At 35.0% G+C, this 22400-nt stretch overlaps 1 protein-coding gene across 1 annotated transcript; it reads left to right on the top strand.

Annotated features, from left to right (window-relative positions):
* Nucleotides 1-3223: 3223 nt before the first annotated feature.
* LOC117331824 (GTPase IMAP family member 7-like) lies at nucleotides 3224-22382 on the top strand. The gene is made up of 6 exons (XM_033890746.1): nucleotides 3224-3309; nucleotides 5427-5463; nucleotides 13832-13966; nucleotides 15744-15866; nucleotides 16456-16650; nucleotides 19677-22382. Exons 1-6 carry the CDS (start codon nucleotides 3307-3309, stop codon nucleotides 20654-20656), a joined length of 1473 nt encoding a protein of 490 aa, XP_033746637.1. The 5' UTR covers nucleotides 3224-3306; the 3' UTR covers nucleotides 20657-22382.
* The last annotated feature ends 18 nt before the right edge of the window (nucleotides 22383-22400 follow it).

The following is a 22400-nucleotide window of genomic DNA, read 5'->3' as shown; positions in this document are numbered from 1 at the left end:
TAAACGTCGTTTTTGTTTAACCCAGAGGTATAGAATCAGGATATTTGGCTAGCACGTTTCTGGTATAAAGTCTCATAAAGTTTTCGAAAATACAAGATTTTGGCCCATATTCAAGGTCACATGGGCCGAAGTTGTTAAAACTTTTGAACGACTTCTTCTCGTTAGCAAGAAGGCCAAGAAGCATAATCTTAGGTTTTTACCATGAAGAACCAAACTACTACCTCGACCCACATTTAAGGTCGAAAATGGTCAAATTTGTTAAAACATTCATGCGACATTTTCTCAGAAACCAAGAGGCCTAAAATCACAATATTGAGCTGGAATGTTTGTGGGGAAATTCTCCACAAAATTTGCCAAAACAAATGACTTTGATCCATTCCAAGGTTATATGCGTAAAATTGCTTAAAGCATTAAAACGACTCCTTCTCACAAACCAAAATGCATATAATCATATATATATATATTTCTTTAACGGTGTCTCACAAAGTTTGCGAAAAATTACCTGGACCAATATTCATGGTCACTGGATTCAAATTTGTTAAAACATCGAAACCAAAACGCCCACAATCAAATATGACCAAAACATATTCAAGATAACAGGTGTCAAATTTGTTGAAACATTCAAAAGATATATCCTTACAACTCGAAGGGGCGGAATCCATCAAATACTTCAGAAAAAATACTTAAGTTAAGTTCGAAAAGATGCTAACCGTTATTCTTTGTTAAGAATTTCGCGTGAAACTTATATATATCATAACTATAATATGACTCAACATCCTTTCTCATTTAGGGTGATAGTTTAATAAAATCAGATATTTTTTAATGTGTTTTAGCGCAAGTCTCTTTTAAACAATCGTTTGAGAAGTGGTAGACACTTCTGGTGGACTTCAGTCTCTGGCGGTTACTGTAACCTTCTTGACAAGATTTAATTCAGTTCTATAATGACACGAATCAGACTATTCCAGACACGTTTTAGACCCTAAGTATCACTGGCAATTCCTCGGACGATGAAATATCTGTACGATGCAGTTAAAATTTTGTTTCTACTATATAACTCTCAATTTATACTTTGAATTGATATCATCTTGGTTTTTTTTTTACTTAAATGTACTTAACGGATAATATTTAATACCTAAAGACGGCTGAATTGGTGCTGTAAACATATCGATATTTGAAGGGTTTGAAATGTGGCAATGACTGGATTGTTCCCATGGGAATGCCTTAAAATTAGATAACAAATATCCCTTGTACATATCTTCATGTTATCATACGCTTCAACAATGTATAATTTGGTGTTTATGTTAGACCTTTTGTAACACACGTGTGTGTCTGAGCGAACAATACAAATCTGAAAAATAATACAATATTTGTATCCAGTACTAGAGAGTTTGTTGTTATGATTAATAGCGCGTGACCGTACATATTTGCATCACTTCCTGGGAACAACGTACACTTCCGTAATGTAATGCGTCCTACTTCTTCCTGATAATTCTGAAAGATGACCTTTCACTAGATGAGCTCATTTAGATTGTATGGTCATCCACTTGAATTAACTTCGTTCAGATTATTTTCTCTATTACCACTCAACTTAGATAAACGTCCTTTCTGTTTCTATTTTTGCCAACTTTCATCAAATAGTCAGCTATTCAAATCGCCCGATGTCCGTGGTCAGTCTGTTTACAATTCCTGTTATTGCGGTTTTTTTTTCTTTCGAGGCTCATCCTTACGTTTTAGTAAGCGAAATAACCTTAATATGTGTTACTATGAAATTAAATAGAATTTAATTTACATATATGAAATATACCTCAGAGCTTTTGGTATTCAATAGTTTAATTATCGGTATCGTTTACACGTGTCCGTATATTGTCATGTAGTGTTCTTTTTATTTCGGGTTACTGTCCCGTGTTTCTTACGTCAATAAACTTTGCATAATTGTGAAACATCGTTAGTGACATAATTTGAATCTACGGAAAGAAAAAAACCCATATTGAATATACTCGTGTGACAGTTATGTGGATTTAATTATAACAAACTTTATTTACTTATGATCTTCCATATACCTCTCTATTACTCAAATTGGTCTGTTAAAACAATATTATCACAGCAAATAAATGTTCTTAGATAATTTTCACAAGTGAAGATAAAGACATGAAATAGATAAACTTATTAAAATCAATAATTCATTACCGTAACTGTAAGTAGTCACAAACTACAATTTCTATAACAGAAGATATACGAATCCATGCTTACCCAGTAAAAGTTTCCAGTGAATGACAAAATGTCTAATTTACATACAGTGTACATGCTAATAAGAGGGTCATGTTGGAATTACTGATAACATGTTTTTTCTCGGAATGTTCTGGGTGGATTTTTCTCTGTTAACACAGGTTCCATTTGCTTTCAAATGATAAGATTTAGTTTGAGTTACATATTACACTTTAGTATTGATACATTTTTTATTTACGTAAGCAGTGATTAATACGATCTCCATATTCTTCCTTTTATGTCGTTTGTGTGTCTTATTCATTTAATGTTCAGTGTTTCGGAAGTAGGGGAGTGGGACGAAAGTTCGCTCGTTGTTAGTATAATGTAACCGGGTGAGGTGTCCTGCTGGGTATCTTTGGCAGTATGCTTCAGTGAGGTAGCACTATAAACTAGGCATCAGTTCCGCGCTATCACAAGGAGATAAACACAAACACACTTCAGCCTCCCCAAAACACACTTTATTCCTTTTTAATACTAATTGCTACAATTAAGATGTTTAAAAACGTGATGATGGAAATGGATATAGCGAGTTTAATTTCATATTTACATATCCTATAACAGATATTCATCAGCCCTAAGCTTCATTTTCCTAGAAGGCACGCGAATTTCGGCTCAGACTCTGGACAATCAGGTACACGTTATGGCATCGCATTAGTGATATTACACGTGTCTTACGTAATGTATGGTATTTGTATATTACAGTTTTTAATCATTTACGAGTTGTGGTGATTTTCGGTATAATTAAATCCTTATAAAAAATATGATTGATTCCCACCCGGTTTTGATAATTTCCACATGATTTTGTTTTTTTCATGTTAGAGCTAAACAATTACTCAACATTAAAAAGACCGCTCGACACTTGTTAGACGATCTTCCGTCCTCCTATTTACATGGATATATTTAGATTTTCTGAAAATTAAACAAGGAAATAATTACTTAGTGATTATGTTTTAGAAATGACTAAGTGTGTGTATTCCTATATATATATATGACTTTGTTCAGCGAGGACAAACGATGGCCCTTCTAGAGCAGACATTGTAGATGGTGAGTAGCTATAACTTTATTAGATATAAAAGTATTATTACGCAATTCAAATTTACATATTATTATCTATCATATTTTATTGCGCATTTCACTTTAATATTTGTATATTTATCCAAATTTCTTAGCCATTTCACTTTTACATGTTTATATGTATCCAAATGTATTATGCATTTCACTTTGATATCCTTATATTGATCAAACTTTATAACGAATCTCACATTTACATATTTTGTTTTCATTCATCCTTTACAACACACGTCACATAAGTACAATTCTATTTATACTATAATGTCAGATAGGCGTTACACAAGTGTATTGGTTATGTTAGTTTCGTTGCAGCCTTAAACATTTCTAAGAATTGCATGGGGATATAAAAAAATAACCCAGATATCAAGGGAAAATGCTTTCCTCTTTCTTACCTGTATTTCTCCTCTTTCTGGCCTGTATTTCTCCTCTTTCTTACCTGTATTTCTCCTCTTTCTTACCTGTATTTCTCCTCTCTCTGACCTGTATTTCTCCTCTTTCTTACCTATATATTCCTCTTTCTTACCTGTATTTCTCCTCTTTCTGACCTGTATTTCTCCTCTTTCTTACCTATATATTCCTCTTTCTTACTTGTATTTCGCCTCTTTCTTACCTGTATTTCTCATCTTTCTTACCTGTTTTTCTCCTCTTTCTTACCTGTATTTCTTCTCTCTCTGACCTGTATTTCTCCTCTTTCTTACCTATATATTCCTCTTTCTTACCTGTATTTCTCCTCTTTCTTACCTGTATTTCTCCTCTTTCTTACCTGTATTTCTCCTCTCTCTGACCTGTATTTCTCCTCTTTCTTACCTATATATTCCTCTTTCTTACCTGTATTTCTCCTCTTTCTGGCCTGTATTTCTCATCTTTCTTACCTGTATTTCTCCTCTTTCTTACCTATATATTCCTCTTTCTGGCCTGTATTTCTCCTCTTTCTGGCCTCTATTTCTGATCTTTCTTACCTATATATTCCTCTTTCTGGCCTGTATTTCTCCTCTTTCTGGCCTGTATTTCTCATCTTTCTTACCTGTATTTCTCATCTTTCTTACCTATATATTCCTCTTTCTTACCTGTATTTCTCCTCTTTCTTACCTATATATTCCTCTTTCTTACCTGTATTTCTCCTCTTTCTGGCCTCTATTTCTCCTTTTTCTGGCCTGTATTTCTCCTCTTTCTGACCTATATTTCTCCTCTTTCTGACCTCTATTTCTCCTTTTTCTGGCCTGTATTTCTCCTCTTTCTGACCTATATTTCTCCTCTTTCTGACCTATATTTCTCCTTTTTCTGGCCTGTATTTCTCCTCTTTCTGACCTATATTTCTCCTCTTTCTGGCCTGTATTTCTCCTCTTTCTGACCTGTATTTCTCCTCTTTCTGGCCTGTATTTCTCCTTTTTCTGACCTGTATTTCTCCTCTTTCTGGCCTGTATTTCTCCTTTTTCTGGCCTGTATTTCTCCTTTTTCTGGCCTGTATTTCTCCTCTAACTCACCTGCATGTTCTCTTTCTTACCCGTATTTCAATAAAGATGATAACTGCTTTGTTTACATTTGCACACATATTAATCCTCATAAGAGATCCACATATGGTTCTGGCAGTATCGACTACACTGGGTCCTTTTTAAAATGGCCAAGATGCCGCATCAGTTTACTAACTTCACGCGAGTTTTCACATTAAGAGGATTTTACTACAACGGGCATTTATTATAACACAACACATTAAATTTCCGTGTAATGTTTTTTATTACGATAGCGAGACAAATCAGGAAGAATGAAAAACAATCATCATCTTAGAATACTTACATTTACAAAACAAATAACATATCATCATAAATGATCTATAGACTTTTATCAATCATTCCGCATGCTTCCTTAGTCACAGTATCTCAACTAGTCTTAAGACCAATATGCAAATACAACTGTAGTGGTTGCAACACAAAAGATCAACGCAATTAGAAACTCATTAATATTTAATATGTCAAATTTATATTAAGACCTATACCCCATATACAATGTACGTATATAAAATACAGCAAGTGACATTTATGATGGCTTAATGATCAATACACTTATTTTTTTTTTTTCCATTTTCCCTACAGATCGCCAGCTGGTCAATTGGCAAATTTGTTGAAATGGGTAAGTTTTGATTACATACAACAATACTATTTATCATAAATATGTTAGTTAAATTTTCCATGTAGTTTGGATGAAAATATGTTAGATATGAAGCTATAAATCACGTTTGTTTACTGCCCAGGTATGTAGTAACAGGATCGTAAAGTACAAAACCTGTTGACTAGGTTCTCTCCACACGTGTCACCATACGAGGTGTTGTCTACTTAGTAAATAGATCAAATGCATTGCTGCAATTATTCAAAGGGCAAAAACCCACCGAAATGCAGTTGAAATTCATATTAGGTATATTATGTAAAGTGAGCAGGTGTGGTATTGGTATTATTATATTTAGTTTACGGTTATGTTAAAGTACATGCCACACACGTGGTTTTGATATGTGTCGGCTAATTATAGTTACGGCGTACTTATATACAGTAATTACAGTATCATTATTGGAATCATATCGTTAAAACGTCTTGCTTTCATTTTTCTCTATATCCTGTTGGTAATATGCATTATAACACATCAAACTACATACTTTTTCAATGTAAAAAACTGAATCAACGCTAATACATCTGATATATATATATTTTATCTGCCACACAGACGTAATGCAATGATCACACTTACAACCAATTAACCTAAACGTGTCTGTTGATCAAAGTTTGGTATATTTACTGGACTGATCGTCGAGAGCTTTCAATGGAGTTTGCCGAAAATAGTCCTACTTTATATACATGGCCAATGACATCGCAGCGCGAAAATATCTTTTCATCATGACTGACAGCGCGAATATATCCACACCGCGAACAGTTCGGAGGCTGACTAAGCGAAAATTTCAACGCGCGAAAATATCCGCTTTTACAGTATATACATGATAATACGACAGATTGATGATAACACCCGGTGATGAACCAGCTCCCTCTGACAACCTCGAGTTTTGGTCCCTAGCATCACTTACTAGTATTAGACTTTAAAAGTTAAAACATCTGTATTGATGCAGTGGGTTATGGGATTCAGTATGCTAGGTGGAGGGACATAGTTCATTGTACGGGGTATATATTGGATATAGAGCAGATGATATCAGGTATTACGTACATGCAAAAATGTCGGACTGAAGACCAAATTAAAATCCTGTATTGCCTAATAGACTACCATTCAACTAATACTTTGTGTGAGTAATAGAGATACTGTAAAACACGTCATACAAAGTATGTATATTATAATCTGAAACAGGAAAAAGTCATTCTATGAGGAAGGAAATATAATGCGTTATCTTTAGAGAAAGGAATATTTCTCTCAGGGAACTTCGATGCCTGGTGTGGTTTTTTGTTTGTTTTATGGTTGTTGTTTTTTGGGGGGTTTAATGTTATTTTACCACAGTGGCCGACTTTTAACAGAATTTATAAAATAATAATAATTTATTATAAATTATATTTATATTTTTTTTAATTTCACTTGATTTCAATGACCTTCTTAGTACATACACACAATGTATATACATAGTAGTTAATAATAATAACTTTCTTTCTTTAATGGAACTTACAAGATTTATCATTCATTCATTCAATTTTTAATGTCTAGCTCGCGAGAATTCGCAATGTTTTACCGATTCGGTAGTATCCAGCAGAAGAGGAGACGAAATGTCAATTTGTATTTATCGGTGTTTTATAGTCTGAAATATACCAAACAGGAACCTGTTGTAGAAAAGGAGTAGATATATAACACCTGTTGTAATGGAGTAGTTATATAACACCTGTTGTCATGGAGTAGTTATATAACACCTGTTGTAATGGAGTAGTTATACAACACCTGTTGTAATGGAGTAGTTATATAACACCTGTTGTAATGAAGTAGTTAAACAACACCTGTTGTAATGGAGTAGTTAAACAACACCTGTTGTAATGAAGTAGTTATATAACACCTGTTGTAATGAAGTAGTTTTACAACACCTGTTGTAATGGAGTTGTTTTGTAACACCCTTTGTAATGGAGTTGTTTTGTAACACCTGTTGTAATGGAGTAGTTATATAACACCTGTTGTAATAGAGTAGTTATATAACACCTGTTGTAATGGAGTAGTTGTGTAACACCTGTTGAAATAGAGTAGTTTTACAACACCTGTTGTAATAGAGTAGTTTTACAACACCTGTTGTAATGGAGTAGTTGTGTAACACCTGTTGTAATAGAGTAGTTTTACAACACCTGTTGTAATGAAGTAGTTATATAGCACCTGTTGTAATGGATTAGTTATATAACACCTGTTGTAATAGAGTAGTTATATAACACCTGTTGTAATGGAGTAGTTATATAACACCTGTTGTAATGAAGTAGTTATATAACACCTGTTGTAATAGAGTAGTTATATAACACCTGTTCTAATGGAGTAGTTGTGTAACACCCGTTATAATGGAGTTGTTTTGTAACACCTGTTGTAATGGAGTAGTTATATAACACCTGTTGTAATAGAGTAGTTTTATAACACCTGTTGTAATGAAGTAGTTTTATAACACCTATTGTAATAGAATAGTTTGATAACACCCGTTGTAATGGAGTAATTATATAACACCTGTTGTACTGGAGTAGTTATATAACACCTGTTGTAATAGAGTAGTTTTAAAACACCTGTTGTAATAGAGTAGTTTTATAACACCTGTTGTAATAGAGTAGTTATATAACACCTGTTGTAATAGAGTAGTTATATAACACCTGTTGTAATGGAGTAGTTATACAACACCTGTTGTAATAGAGTAGTTTTGAAACACCTGTTGTAATGGAATAGTTGTATAACACCTGTTGTAATGGAATAGTTGTATTACACCTGTTGTAATGGAGTAGTTATATAACACCTGTTGTAATGGAGTAGTTATATAACACCTGTTGTAATGGAATAGTTGTATAACACCTGTTGTAATAGAGTAGTTTTATAACACCTGTTGTAATAGAGTAGTTATATAACACCTGTTGTAATAGAGTAGTTTTAAAACACCTGTTGTAATAGAGTAGTTTTAAAACACCTGTTGTAATAGAGTAGTTTTATAACACCTGCTGCAAAAAGATTGTGAATAACACCTTATTCAGTTATAGATCTGAGTGGACTACAAACAAGGTATATTTTCCAACGAACCGGGGTCCTATAAAATCCAAAACCCATCCCATCTATTTAGTAGCAAACTAAACATATCCACTTATAAAGCATCTCATCCCTATGAATCAGTGTTTCTCATTCTGTTGAGACGGAATGTCTTCGATCGATAGCTAAATAAACGTCTGTTGTAAGTATGGGAGTGACTTAAACCAAGTCCTAGCAAATGATTTCCAACGTATATAGCATTTCTTATATCTAATGCGATAGAGAAGAAAAATGATGTGGACAAGAGTAGCGGTAATCGTAAATTTAAAGAAACTGATATAATTGATACGTTTTATCTGATCAATACACAGATATTTTACTCCAAGGTTTTTTTATGATATCAATATGATTTAGCCGTATGCATGACTATATCAAAAAGGAGGTTTGATGAAAAAATTAATCGATATGAAGAAAAAATAGATATAATATTGAATATATTAACTGAAAACATTGCTAATGATTAGAAACAAACGATTGTAATATATTTAATATATATTATATAACTTAACAAACAGTCATATAAAAAGTAGGATTTTTACATATAGCCTGGCGTTGATTGGGTGGTTTTGAGTTTGTTTTGGGTTGCTTTTTTTTTGTCAAAAATCTCAAAATCTATTAGCCCTGTTCAAGAGTAAAAAGTCAATGATGATAATGATTAAGGATAGTAAAATAAGGAATATGTTATGTATCGAAATAAATCCACCAAATTGAGTTTATGGTTTTTTTTTTCTTTCCTTTTTTATTGATTTTCTTATTGTAAAACTTCTCATGAATAAATTAAAACACTTATCATGAATTAAGGAAGAGTGTAATATTCTTTGTTTACAACATAACCATGCCACAAATAATGATTTCTCTCACAATACCTATTATCATTATTTTAATGTCATATTTTAACGATCTATTTTTTAAATAATCTATCATACCAGTTGTCCTTTTTTTTTTTCTTTTTTTTTTCTTTTTTTTTCTTTTCCAGGCCTAAATAATCACTGAATATAAAATGAAAATGTTCTATTTAAGGTAGAATTATGATGGTAGGTGTAGAAAAACACCTTAAATATAATTACACATTGAGTAAAAGACTCGTATCTCATGTGGTAGAACAAATCAAAGATGTACATTATACAACAATAGATGGTATTTTGAATCGTAAAATATTAACATTGTATATTTTCTATCAAAGTATCAAAGAAAAGAGATAAATAAAAAAAAAAGAATGATATCAGTACAATGTAAACTGTTAAGGGAAGCTCCAGCGTGGTCAGTCTGAGTCTTACTACAATTGTTAGAGGAAGCTCCAGCGTGGTCAGTCTGAGTCTTACTACAACTGTTAAGGGAAGCTCCAGCGTGGTCAGTCTGAGTCTTACTACAACTGTTAGAGGAAGCTCCAGCGTGGTCAGTCTGAGTCTTACTACAATTGTTAGAGGAAGCTCCAGCGTGGTCAGTCCGTGTTTCACTACAACTGTTAAGGGAAGCTCCAGCGTGGTCAGTCTGAGTCTTACTACAATTGTTAGAGGAAGCTCCAGCGTGGTCAGTCTGAGTCTTACTACAACTGTTAAGGGAAGCTCCAGCGTGGTCAGTCTGAGTCTTACTACAACTGTTAGAGGAAGCTCCAGCGTGGTCAGTCTGAGTCTTACTACAATTGTTAGAGGAAGCTCCAGCGTGGTCAGTCCGTGTTTCACTACAACTGTTAAGGGAAGCTCCAGCGTGGTCAGTCTGAGTCTTACTACAACTGTTAGAGGAAGCTCCAGCGTGGTCAGTCACAGTCTTACTACAATTGTTAGAGGAAGCTCCAGCGTGGTCAGTCTGAGTCTTACTACAATTGTTAGAGGAAGCTCCAGCGTGGTCAGTCTGAGTCTTACTACAACTGTTAGAGGAAGCTCCAGCGTGGTCAGTCACAGTCTTACTACAATTGTTAGAGGAAGCTCCAGCGTGGTCAGTCCGTGTTTCACTACAACTGTTAAGGGAAGCTCCAGCGTGGTCAGTCTGAGTCTTACTACAACTGTTAGAGGAAGCTCCAGCGTGGTCAGTCACAGTCTTACTACAATTGTTAGAGGAAGCTCCAGCGTGGTCAGTCTGAGTCTTACTACAACTGTTAGAGGAAGCTCCAGCGTGGTCAGTCTGAGTCTTACTACAACCATATGCTGTGCTTCCTATCAAATGGTGGAAATACAAATAATATTGACAGTAAGATTGTTATCCTATAAAATAGTTCATATTTCACAAAGGATTAATAACTTTTATGTTTTTATTCCGTTTAACTACATACAGGTATCAAAATATCTTACTGAAATAGGTTATCTACATATTCTTCAAATAAGAGAATTTGATAATTTAGCAAACTTTTGTTTGTCTCGATAAGAAGGAAATCCAGAAGGGAAGCAAACGTCACGAAAACTACTTATATTTACCTATCTCAATGGGACTTCCCACACTATAGGGAACTTAGACGCTCGTGTTCATTACGCTCTACATTTGCTTTGTTTTATATCTCGTGCAGATTATTCATAAAAATGTATGTCATACAGCTTGTATTGGATACGTGTCTAACGTGGGTAAATATTTCCTGGTTCTGACTGAACGGAAACTAAATCTGTTGAACTTCCTTTTAACTAGCCATATGCTATTAACGTCGAGATTGTTTAAGATGTGTGCAATCCTATTTGTAAATTATTTTAAAGAAAAAAAATCATATAGATTTGATAAGTTTAAACCGTTAATGTATATCATTAAAAGAAATTGATATACATGTAGTTACAGTATCAATTGTGACTTTCAATCTATGGTTGATGAATAACGAAATCAGTACATGATACTGTAACTATACATGTACATATCAATATAATGATCTAATTAACAAAATACAGGTATACATTTTTGTGTAATATACTACGCTACTGAATTCATTAAATAAATCGCTGAAGCGTTCTCCCTCTATTTTTGGCCGACACAAAATGACATTGATATCTGGCGACGAGTATCGGTGTAACATTGTGTAGAAATGATCAATCCTTGCGTTATACTTTTTATTTCATTTTGCCAGTGAAATATAGAGATTTATCAAATTAATAAAACTTATATTTTCACTGCAGCGATAAGCAGTGAAAATATAAGATTTTGAAGTGAAAATATAAGTTTTGCAGTGAAAATATAAGCTTTCCGTTTTTGACCAATCAGAGTGAACCTTTGTATTCACCTCATTGAAACTTGCCGATTTTCCAGTCGAAGCGGAGATAGATAAATTGGTTATTTTGCTGTATTTCTGAAATATTCTGACTAGTTTTTGACTTAATTCTCACTTGACGTTAGCTATTCATGCACACTCGTATGACAGAATATTTCGATATTTTTCACTCGTGCTTCGCACTCGTGAAAATATCGATATTCTGTCATACTCGTGAAATATATGTTATATTAAACGGGAAACCATTCAATATCCTCTATATATTTAACGGGAAACCATTCAATTTTCTTTTTATTGCATTTCATAAACTTATAAACAAAATTAAAAACATCGAAAAATTAATAGTGTCAAAAAGTGCGGGAATCAGTAATGACGTCATTTCTTTGTGCCGTTACTCCACGTCAACTTGACGGCGCCATTTTGAAAGGACTGACCAACGCTATTTAAGCATTTTCTACTGTTATAGGAGAGTCTATGCATGAAAAGCTAACATTTAGTGAGTATTTTGTCAAAAGCTAGTCTGAAAATTTCAGAAATGCAACAAAATAACCAATTTATCTATCTCCGCTTCGATTGAAAAAAATCGGCAAGTTTCAACGAGGAGAATACAAAGGTCCGCTTTGATTGGTCAATAACGGAAAACTTATATCTTCACTGCAAAATCTTATATTTTCACTGCAAAATCTTATATTTTCACTGCTCATCGCTGCAGTGAAAATATTAAGTTATATTAGTTTGATAAATTTCTATATTTCACTGCCAAAAATGCAATGAAAGTTTTTTGTTTTTGATTCGCCTCATTGAAACATGCGATTTTTGCAATCGAAACGAAGATAGATAAATTGTTCAGAATACTTTTTGACAAAATACTCACATGGCGTTTGCTATCCATGCACAGATTCTCTGATAACAGCAGAAAACGTTGATCAGTCCTTTCAAAATGGCGCCGATAAGTTGACGTGGAGTTTACGTCACAAAGAGATGACGTCATGAACTATATTACTGATTTCCGCACTTTTTAACACTATTTTATTTCTCAATGTTTTTACTTTGTTTTTTAGTGTATAAATGCAATAAAAAAATTGAATGGTTTCCCGTTTAATATAACATATATTTCACTCGTATGACAGAATATTTCGATATTTTTTCACTCGTACTTCGCACTCGTGAAAATATCGATATTCTGTCATACTCGTGAAATAGAAATGTATATTATATTAAGTTATATTAAACGGGAAACTATTCAATATTCTCTATATATAATGACTTTTATTGATAAGTTTTCTGTTTCAGTCTTTCTTTTTCTTTCTTTTCCTTTTTCAATAGATTCAGAACACATATAAATAATGATTATATCATATATTGTATTGATTCAAATAGATTCAGAACTTGTATTGATAAGTTTTATGTTACTTTTTTTAATTGTAATAGATTCAGAACGTATGTTAATACATTATTTTGTTACTTTTTGTATTAATTGTTATAGATTCATTATGTAACATTTTTTGTATCCATTCTAATAGAAACGGACATTGTTCCTAACGATGCACTCTATAACACAGCTATATCGGGCACGGTGTTATTTCCTCTGGGTGAATGGGAGATAACTCGTACAGCTTCATCAATAATGACACATTTATTATGATCACTGTCATTACAGTAAGGGCGGTCTATTTGGACCTCCCACGATAAACTAAAGTGCAATGTGTATTTTTTGTATTGGACATGTAGATATTTAATTCACAGTTCAAAGCATATCGTTTTCTACGTAATTAACGACCCGTAAATGCAATTGTTATTTGTTTATTGATGAACAAAATGAACACATTCTGAAGATCTACCACGATGGAACGAATTTGCGACATCATACATGTATATCATGTATTTATTTAAATATATAGATATTATGTATTGTGTTAAAACATCTAAAAATTGTTTACCTTTGAAAGAGGATATTGCTTGTCTTCATGTCTAAGTGTGATGATTAAAGTCGAATTCATCATATATAATGGACATTTAAATAAGTAACTGACTTCTATTACCGATGTGACTTTACTAATTTGTCGTTTTTAGCAGAGTGTATGTCGACATGGGTCTGTCAAAAATGCAGCTTTGAGAACACGTCCACTTCTAGCTGCTGTGAGATATGTAAAACCGCCGCAGACATAGAGACAGATGGCGACCTCCAGGACGAATCCGGATTGTCTGGTTAGTAATGAAATGTTTAGACCATACCAACACGTACACACTACATGGCTGTACGATAACCCCAGTCATTGATCATTCTTAGTCAATTCAAGTGGTGCATGAAAAATTAAAATCAAATAAAGAATAATTTCATCGCCAGAGAACCGAATAGAAATTAATCTAAAAATCAGCAAACATATACTTTTTCATGTAGTAGAAATTCCAATTAATCTAGGTAGATATACTTCATAGAATGTAATACAATATATGCAATTATACTAATAACTAAGTAAGCATAGGTCGTTTCCATATATTTTATCCTAGAATGTATATTGAGCTTAAGTTAGTTCCTTGGTAAACTATTAGATTCCTTAAATTTAGTATCGAGATATAGTTTTGATTTGTGATCGATAATCGGTGGCAGATCTTCCAACGGACTACGGGAATAAATCATTTCCCTCTATTGACAGACTATTTTTTTTTTTTTGTTAAAGTCCTTCAGTTTCACCTAAAAGTATCTAGACGATCTAGAAATAATAATAATAGTAATAATAAAAACTTCATTTAGCATGTCGATAGATATACCCTGTACGAAGTCAAGAACACTATAGACTCTTCAGCATCTGAATCTTTCCTCGATCTTTACTTACATCGTAACTACAGCTAACAACTAAGCTGTAGTGATTATGGAGGTTACTGAAGACCATGGGGAACTTTCACGGTCGATATCATGATCTCAATTAGAAATATTTTGTTTCGTTGTTATCATTTCAAGAATATAACTTCGCCCACATTTAAGCTGGATTTGTATGGCGGGTGTCGTCGTGACCGGATTTGTATGGCAGATGTCGTCGTGATCTAGATTTGTATGGCAGATGTCGTCGTGACCTAGATTTGTATGGCGGTTGACGTCGTGACCAAATTTTTAAGCGGGTGTTATTGCAACCTAGATTTGTATGGCGGGTATCGTCGTGACCTAGCTTTGTATGGCGGGTGACGTCGTGACCTAGATTTGTATGGTGGGTGTCATCGTGACCTACATTTGTATGACGGGTGTCGTCGTGACCTATATTTGTATGGCGGGTGTCGTCGTGACCTACAGTTGTATGGCAGGTGACGTCGTGACCTAGATTTGTATGACGGGTGTCGTCGTGACCTACAGTTGTATGGTGGGTGTCATCGTGACCTACATTTGTATGACGGGTGTCGTCGTGACCTATATTTGTATGGCGGGTGTCGTCGTGACCTACAGTTGTATGGCGGGTGACGTCGTGACCTAGATTTGTATGGCGGGTGTCATCGTGACCTAGATTTGTATGACGGATGACGTCGTGACCTAGATTTGTATGGTGGGTGTCATCGTGACCTACATTTGTATGATGGGTGTCGTCGTGACCTATATTTGTATGGCGGGTGTCGTCATTACACCTATCATGCCAAGGGTCTCTACCATACAAACATTTTTACTGTCATTTAATCATCATTATTACATTTGGCCATCGATTTGGAGTAAAAATTACGAAACTTGTTTATACGCTATGATTTGTGAACCAAAATTAATAAGGCATTACGCGATTTACGACTAAATCAATTGCAAAAGTGACGAATTAAACGCTGTATAACACATATGTTCCACATTTTTGTTAGATAGGTACGTATGAATGTGTCTAATTGCTTACATCTAACATTGTTGCTGCTGCTGCTGCTGCTGCTGCTGTTTTAGATAAAGTTGTATATAATTTGGTAAATAAAACATGTATATATACATAACCGGTATATGTATCCTTCCTCGTTTTAGTATGGAGATGTGGCAACTGTACATATGACAACAACGTAACCATCAATCAGTGTGAGATGTGTTCAATTCCAAAGAACGAGAAACAAAAGTTCCCGCCTCCAGATGTCAAGACGGACCCTCTAGGTACTGATAAAGACATACGCACTTAATCTATCTACATATCAATTATATCAATGTGGTGGGATAAAACCTTATCAAAAGTTCTAGATCTATAAGCTTAAACATTTTATCTCCTATTTCCTTTTCACTGAAATATTAACAAATTAAAACAAAAATAAATAAAAAAAGAAACCTTCAGCCTCTTTTGAATTTAATCTTTTGGTGGAATTCATGATAAATTGATATTCTCCCAGGTGTAGCTATATATTATTTAGTGTTGATTAATATACGTACAAAGCACGCATTTCAAAACATTAGTCTTTCCTCTTCAAAATGTGGATAAATTCATAAAATCGATAAGCCCAGTACTCAAAATGATATGTTACAAAACAGCATTCTTAACAGATATATTGATTCTATCTTAGCCTAGTGAAAACCAACACTTTTTCAATGTTGTATAAATATTTGCATTTTAAAGCAATCGGTGACTCTTGCATATTCTACCTAAAGTGTTAAAACATTTATGTATGTAATCATTGAGATAATTTAGTGTTTATAAATTCTTACTCCTACGACGGTTCTTATTTTAACATTTCTAAAATTTCCTTTACAGGAGAAGAAACCCGAATCATTCTGATTGGCCGTACGGGTTCCGGGAAAAGTTGCACTGGAAACAACATTCTAGGGGAAAAGGTTTTCGAGTCCCAAGCCTCGTGTGGATCTGTAACAACTCATTGTCTACGTGGTAAAAACAGGCGTTTTAACAAACTGATCCAGATTGTAGACACTCCAGGATTGTTTGACACTGGTATGTAAACTTTTTCGTGTACTAATGTCTATATCTTTGGTCTCGTATTATTCCAGATGGATGTCTCTTGAGTTCCCAGTGTTGCTTAATTTGCGTTCCGCTAATTGCTGCTCCATTTCTTTGTCATGCGTTAAATCCGGATTACTTATTTTTGTCTGTATTTCACATGATGTCTCTTTGGTTTAAATTATTATTTTATGTTATACACATGATGTCTCTTGTGTTCAAATTATTGTTTATTTGTACTGCACATGATGTCTCTTGGGTTCGGGTTATTGCTGTCTGTATTCATCATGTTGTCTCTTGGGTTCGGGTTATTGTCTGTATTCATCATGATGTCTCTTGGGTTCGGGTTATTGCTGTCTGTATTCATCATGATGTCTCTTGGGTCGGGTTATTGCTGTCTGTATTCATCATGATGTCTCTTGTTCGGGTTATTGCTGTCTGTATCCATCATGTTGTCTCTTGGGTTCGGGTTATTGCTGTCTGTATTCATCATGTTGTCTCTTGGGTTCGGGTTATTGCTGTCTGTATTCATCATGTTGTCTCTTGGGTTCGGGTTATTGCTGTCTGTATTCATCATGATGTCTCTTGGGTTCGGGTTATTGCTGTCTGTATTCATCATGATATCTCTTGGGTTCGGGTTATTGCTGTCTGTCTGTATTCATCATGATATCTCTTGGGTTCGGGTTATTGCTGTCTGTATTCATCATGGTGTCTCTTGGGTTCGGGTTATTGCTGTCTGTATTCATCATGTTGTCTCTTGGGTTCGGGTTATTGCTGTCTGTATTCATCATGATGTCTCTTGGGTTCGGGTTATTGCTGTCTGTATTCATCATGATATCTCTTGGGTTCGGGTTATTGCTGCTGTCTGTATTCATCATGACGTCTCTTGGGTTCGGGTTATTGCTGTCTGTATTCATCATGTTGTCTCTTGGGTTCGGGTTATTGCTGTCTGTATTCATCATGACGTCTCTTGGGTTCGGGTTATTGCTGTCTGTATTCATCATGTTGTCTCTTGGGTTCGGGTTATTGCTGTCTGTATTCATCATGTTGTCTCTTGGGTTCGGGTTATTGCTGTCTGTATTCATCATGTTGTCTCTTGGGTTCGGGTTATTGCTGTCTGTATTCATCATGATGTCTTTCAGGTACGGGTTATTGCTGTCTGTATTCATCATGTTGTCTCTTGGGTTCGGGTTATTGCTGTCTGTATTCATCATGACGTCTCTTGGGTTCGGGTTATTGCTGTCTGTATTCATCATGTTGTCTCTTGGGTTCGGGTTATTGCTGTCTGTCTGTATTCATCATGATATCTCTTGGGTTCGGGTTATTGCTGTCTGTATTCATCATGTTGTCTCTTGGGTTCGGGTTATTGCTGTCTGTATTCATCATGTTGTCTCTTGGGTTCGGGTTAATGTTGTCTGTATTCTTCATGTTGTCTCTTGGGTTCGGGTTATTGCTGCTGTCTGTATTCATCATGTTGTCTCTTGGGTTCGGGTTATTGCTGCTGTCTGTATTCATCATGATGTCTCTAAGGTTCGGGTTATTGCTGTCTGTATCCATCATGATGTCTCTTGGGTTCGGGTTATTGTCTGTATTCATCATGTTGTCTCTTGGGTTGGAGTTATTGCTGTCTGTCTGTATTCATCATGTTTTCTCTTGGGTTCGGGTTATTGCTGTCTGTATTCATCATGTTGTCTCTTGGGTTCGGGTTATTGCTGTCTGTATTCATCATGTTGTCTCTTGGGTTCGGGTTATTGCTGTCTGTATTCATCATGTTGTCTCTTGGGTTCGGGTTATTGCTGTCTGTATTCATCATGTTGTCTCTTGGGTTCGGGTTATTGCTGCTGTCTGTATTCATCATGATGTCTCTTGTTCGGGTTATTGTTGTCTGTATTCATCATGATGTCTCTTGGGTTCGGGTTATTGCTGTCTGTCTGTATTCATCATGTTGTCTCTTGGGTTCGGGTTATTGCTGTCTGTATTCATCATGATGTCTCTTGGGTTCGGGTTATTGCTGTCTGTATTCATCATGTTGTCTCTTGGGTTCGGGTTATTGCTGCTGTCTGTATTCATCATGATGTCTCTTGTTCGGGTTATTGCTGTCTGTATTCATCATGTTGTCTCTTGGGTTCGGGTTATTGCTGTCTGTATTCATCATGATGTCTCTTGGGTTCGGGTTATTGCTGTCTGTATTCATCATGTTGTCTCTTGGGTTCGGGTTATTGCTGTCTGTCTGTATTCATCATGTTGTCTCTTGGGTTGGAGTTATTGCTGTCTGTATTCATCATGTTATCTCTTGGGTTCGGGTTATTGCTGTCTGTATTCATCATGTTGTCTCTTGGGTTCGGGTTATTGCTGTCTGTATTCATCATGTTGTCTCTTGGGTTCGGGTTATTGCTGTCTGTATTCATCATGATGTCTCTTGGGTTCGGGTTATTGTTGTCTGTATTTAACATGGTGTGTTTGTGTTCAGATTATTATCTTTTATTTTGATCAGTTGTACTGGTATTTGTTTCTGTATTTTTTTTTTTTTTTTTCATAATCATTTTTTCTCCTGTTGATCTGAAGTCTTCCGCCTATTATCGAGATCCCATTCCTGTTTTTCCGTCATTTTATGTCTCTAGAATTACTGGTTTTAATTGACATTGTCATTCCGTTTGGCGAAATGATATAAAGTTCTGGCTTGATCAGTAATGATTAATGTAAAACTAGTTAGAGTCATAGTTAGATAATATTGATAATATACTTACATCTATATAAATAGGTGATGCTTGTATGGGTAAGTAAGGCTGATATATAAAGACGTATGTCAGATACTAAAGTAAATCAGATAACTACATGTAGGTAATAGGAGACATTTACTTAATACAACGATATATACAAAAATTACAATGACTTAAAATAAAATTGCGAATCAATTTGTGACACAAAAACGGATTACGATGATTTGGTTACGGTAGGACGTCAGAGAATATTTGTATATTATGATTTATAACGTAATGACCGTTTGGTTATTATAACAGGGATGGATAACGATGATGTGACAGAGGAAATACTGAAGTGTGTTGGTATCACCGCCCCCGGACCACACGCTATCCTCCTAGTGGTCGGCATCAATCGCTTCACAGAGGAGGAGCATGAAACCGTCAGACTTCTCCAGAAGGCCTTCGGAGACAACATGATGAAGTACTTGATTGTCGTGTTCACTAGGAAAGATGACCTGGAGAGAGATGGCCGGAGCCTTGATGACCTAGTACGAACAGCACCACAAGCATTGCAGAGAGTCATACGAAACTGTCAGAACCGATGTATCGCCTTCAATAACCATGCCGATGAAGCAGAGAATGAGCAACAAGTTTTAGAACTCTTCCGGCTGATTGACGAAATGGTGGCTACCAACAATGGAACGTTTTATACGAGCGATATATTCGAAAAGGCAGAGGAAGCAATCAATGATCGGGAGGTTGAGATTGTGACTGACCACAGGAATACGGCAGAAAAAAGGTTGGATATCATTAGACGGCAGCTGTCGGACGAGTACTGGGGACAGATGAATATCTCAAAAAAGTCTGAGGAGCGTTATGAAAGAGAACTACACGACATTAGACGACAAAGGGAAAAGTTATCGAAGCCACTCCACTGGACAGAAAATGATCCTGGCCGTGTAGAAAAACGACACGGGGATAACCAAGATGGCGATGCAATACTCCGTTCGAAAATTGAAGAGCTGGAACAAAAAATCCGAGCCGTTCATAAGCAACAAAAAGTTATCAAGGAATCCACGGAGATGACACTTCGAGAGAGAGAAAAAGAAGTTTTGAACATTCTGAAGGAAATGTCAGATCCTGTAGTAGTCCGAGAAGGCGTCCGCGGCGAAGTTCAAGAAGGAAGCCCTACTTTGTTGCGCAAAATTTGGATGAGTGTTACAGAGGTAGGGCAGAAGATTGCTGGAGGTTTCAAATATATCTTTGATTTCGTCAAGAAAAAAATCACTGGAAAATGAAATATTCAAATATGCCAGAAAAAAAAAACTTACATGCTATTTCCTATGTGATAAACATAAGCAGGATCTGCGTTTACCAGGATTTTAAATGAAAAAAACCAACAACAACAAAACAGAAACAAAAAACAACAAACAATATTAGTCTTTAGTTTGAACGATGTCTCTATGGATGACTGCATGAATTTTACGGCTAAAACACCTCCCCATCATTATTATCATCAAAGATGATGACCTCTGTTTTAGTTTACGTCGCGTTAAGGTATCAACTCTTTAGATCTTTGAAACACTGACGAGTCCTAAAAGGACTAAACAGTTGTATTTGAAGGTGTCTCGTGTGTATTGTAAACGTCTTTAGATTTATATGCTATGTAAATATAATATTGGACAGCTAATACTGGCCATAGAGATTACCCGATAAGTATTATATGTATCGTATTTGCATTTACATTAATGCACAAAGCCAGTATTTGGACATTAGTTGATGTGTGTACAACACTATTTTGTATCTCTAATGAGTTTACCTTGATGGTCCATTAAGAATGTTATAACTAACTAACATCATTTGGATCATGTGATCGTTTTTCTCAATATTTCTATAGCTAAGCATTTTTTCTATTGTGTATGAATTGTGATAAACTTTCTGACAACCGTTAATCGACATATTTTCTCAGAAAATAAGGTGCATATGTATGCGAATCCAGCCATTTAAAAGGACTGCATTCCGAATTCTGTTCAAATTTACTTAACGTCTAAACATTATTCCCCCCAAATTTAGAATTTCTAGAAACATTACTGACAACACTATCATGTTAAGGGAGGCTGTTGGTTACCGGTAATAGGTGCTAATCTTCAGCTGCCCATACAAGGATAATTTTGTTGTCAGATCTCTACACGTTTATAACAGCATAATAACTTCTTTCGAAGCTGTTAAATTATACAAAATACTGAACTAACTGACATCTGTCGGTCTATAGCACAGGATATGGGTAACCATAGCAATATTTAATCATTTCAAATTATATGCAAATGTACATGAGTATATCAATTTTTACATATTTCATTTGTTTGGTGTTTCCATTTTATGTCCATTTTTTTACTCTTCATATTTTGCCTTAATAACCTTTACAGTGTCGATGGACCGTTAAGAATGTAACAACTAATTTTACAGGCCTACATTAAGAGGAAAACTGCAATACCTGACGAACCGTGAAAAATAATGTTTCTGAAATAAAACCTGTCAAGATAGATAACCAATGTGTTTAATATTCATTACATTTCTAACTTAAGCAAGTTTAGACGACTGGATGTTACTGAGTGACGTTATGGAAATATACCGAGCTAACGTGATCATTTTATTAACTTATATAACAATATCTTCGATTCAACAAAGAATTAGAAGGATTATAACAAAAACGTATTGATAGCTTAAAAGATGATATTTTCCCCCCCGGAGATCAGACCAGTCATCTGACTGGTCGTTTACCATGTCAGGTAGGCTAGTCAGTCTATGGTGATGTCAAGTTTGCTGTTTGTTACTTAACTCTTTATAAAGATGGTGCTCTGTTTATAGAGGACCGCAATTTGAATGGAGTAATATCCGGGGTCACGACCTATGGCTAAATTTATCTAGAATCTACTCATGTGTCTGATACAAACTTTATAAGGATTGTATGTGTCTATTTCCCTGTATCGAAATTACGAAATAAAATATCTTATTAATGTTGGAGACATTGCTTTATTAATA

This window comes from Pecten maximus, chromosome 7, assembly GCF_902652985.1.
Source record: "Pecten maximus chromosome 7, xPecMax1.1, whole genome shotgun sequence".
NCBI lineage: Eukaryota > Metazoa > Mollusca > Bivalvia > Pectinida > Pectinidae > Pecten > Pecten maximus.
Note: the sequence above shows the minus strand (reverse complement) of the source record. Positions and strands in the feature narration are given on the sequence as shown.

Excerpts from the sequence above, each read along its gene's own strand:
- LOC117331824 (XM_033890746.1), top strand. Across the intron at positions 5,464-13,831 it reads TGGCAAATTTGTTGAAATGG|CAGAGTGTATGTCGACATGG; the intron begins GTAAGTTTTGAT and ends TGTCGTTTTTAG. Across the intron at positions 16,651-19,676 it reads TCCAGGATTGTTTGACACTG|GGATGGATAACGATGATGTG; the intron begins GTATGTAAACTT and ends TTATTATAACAG.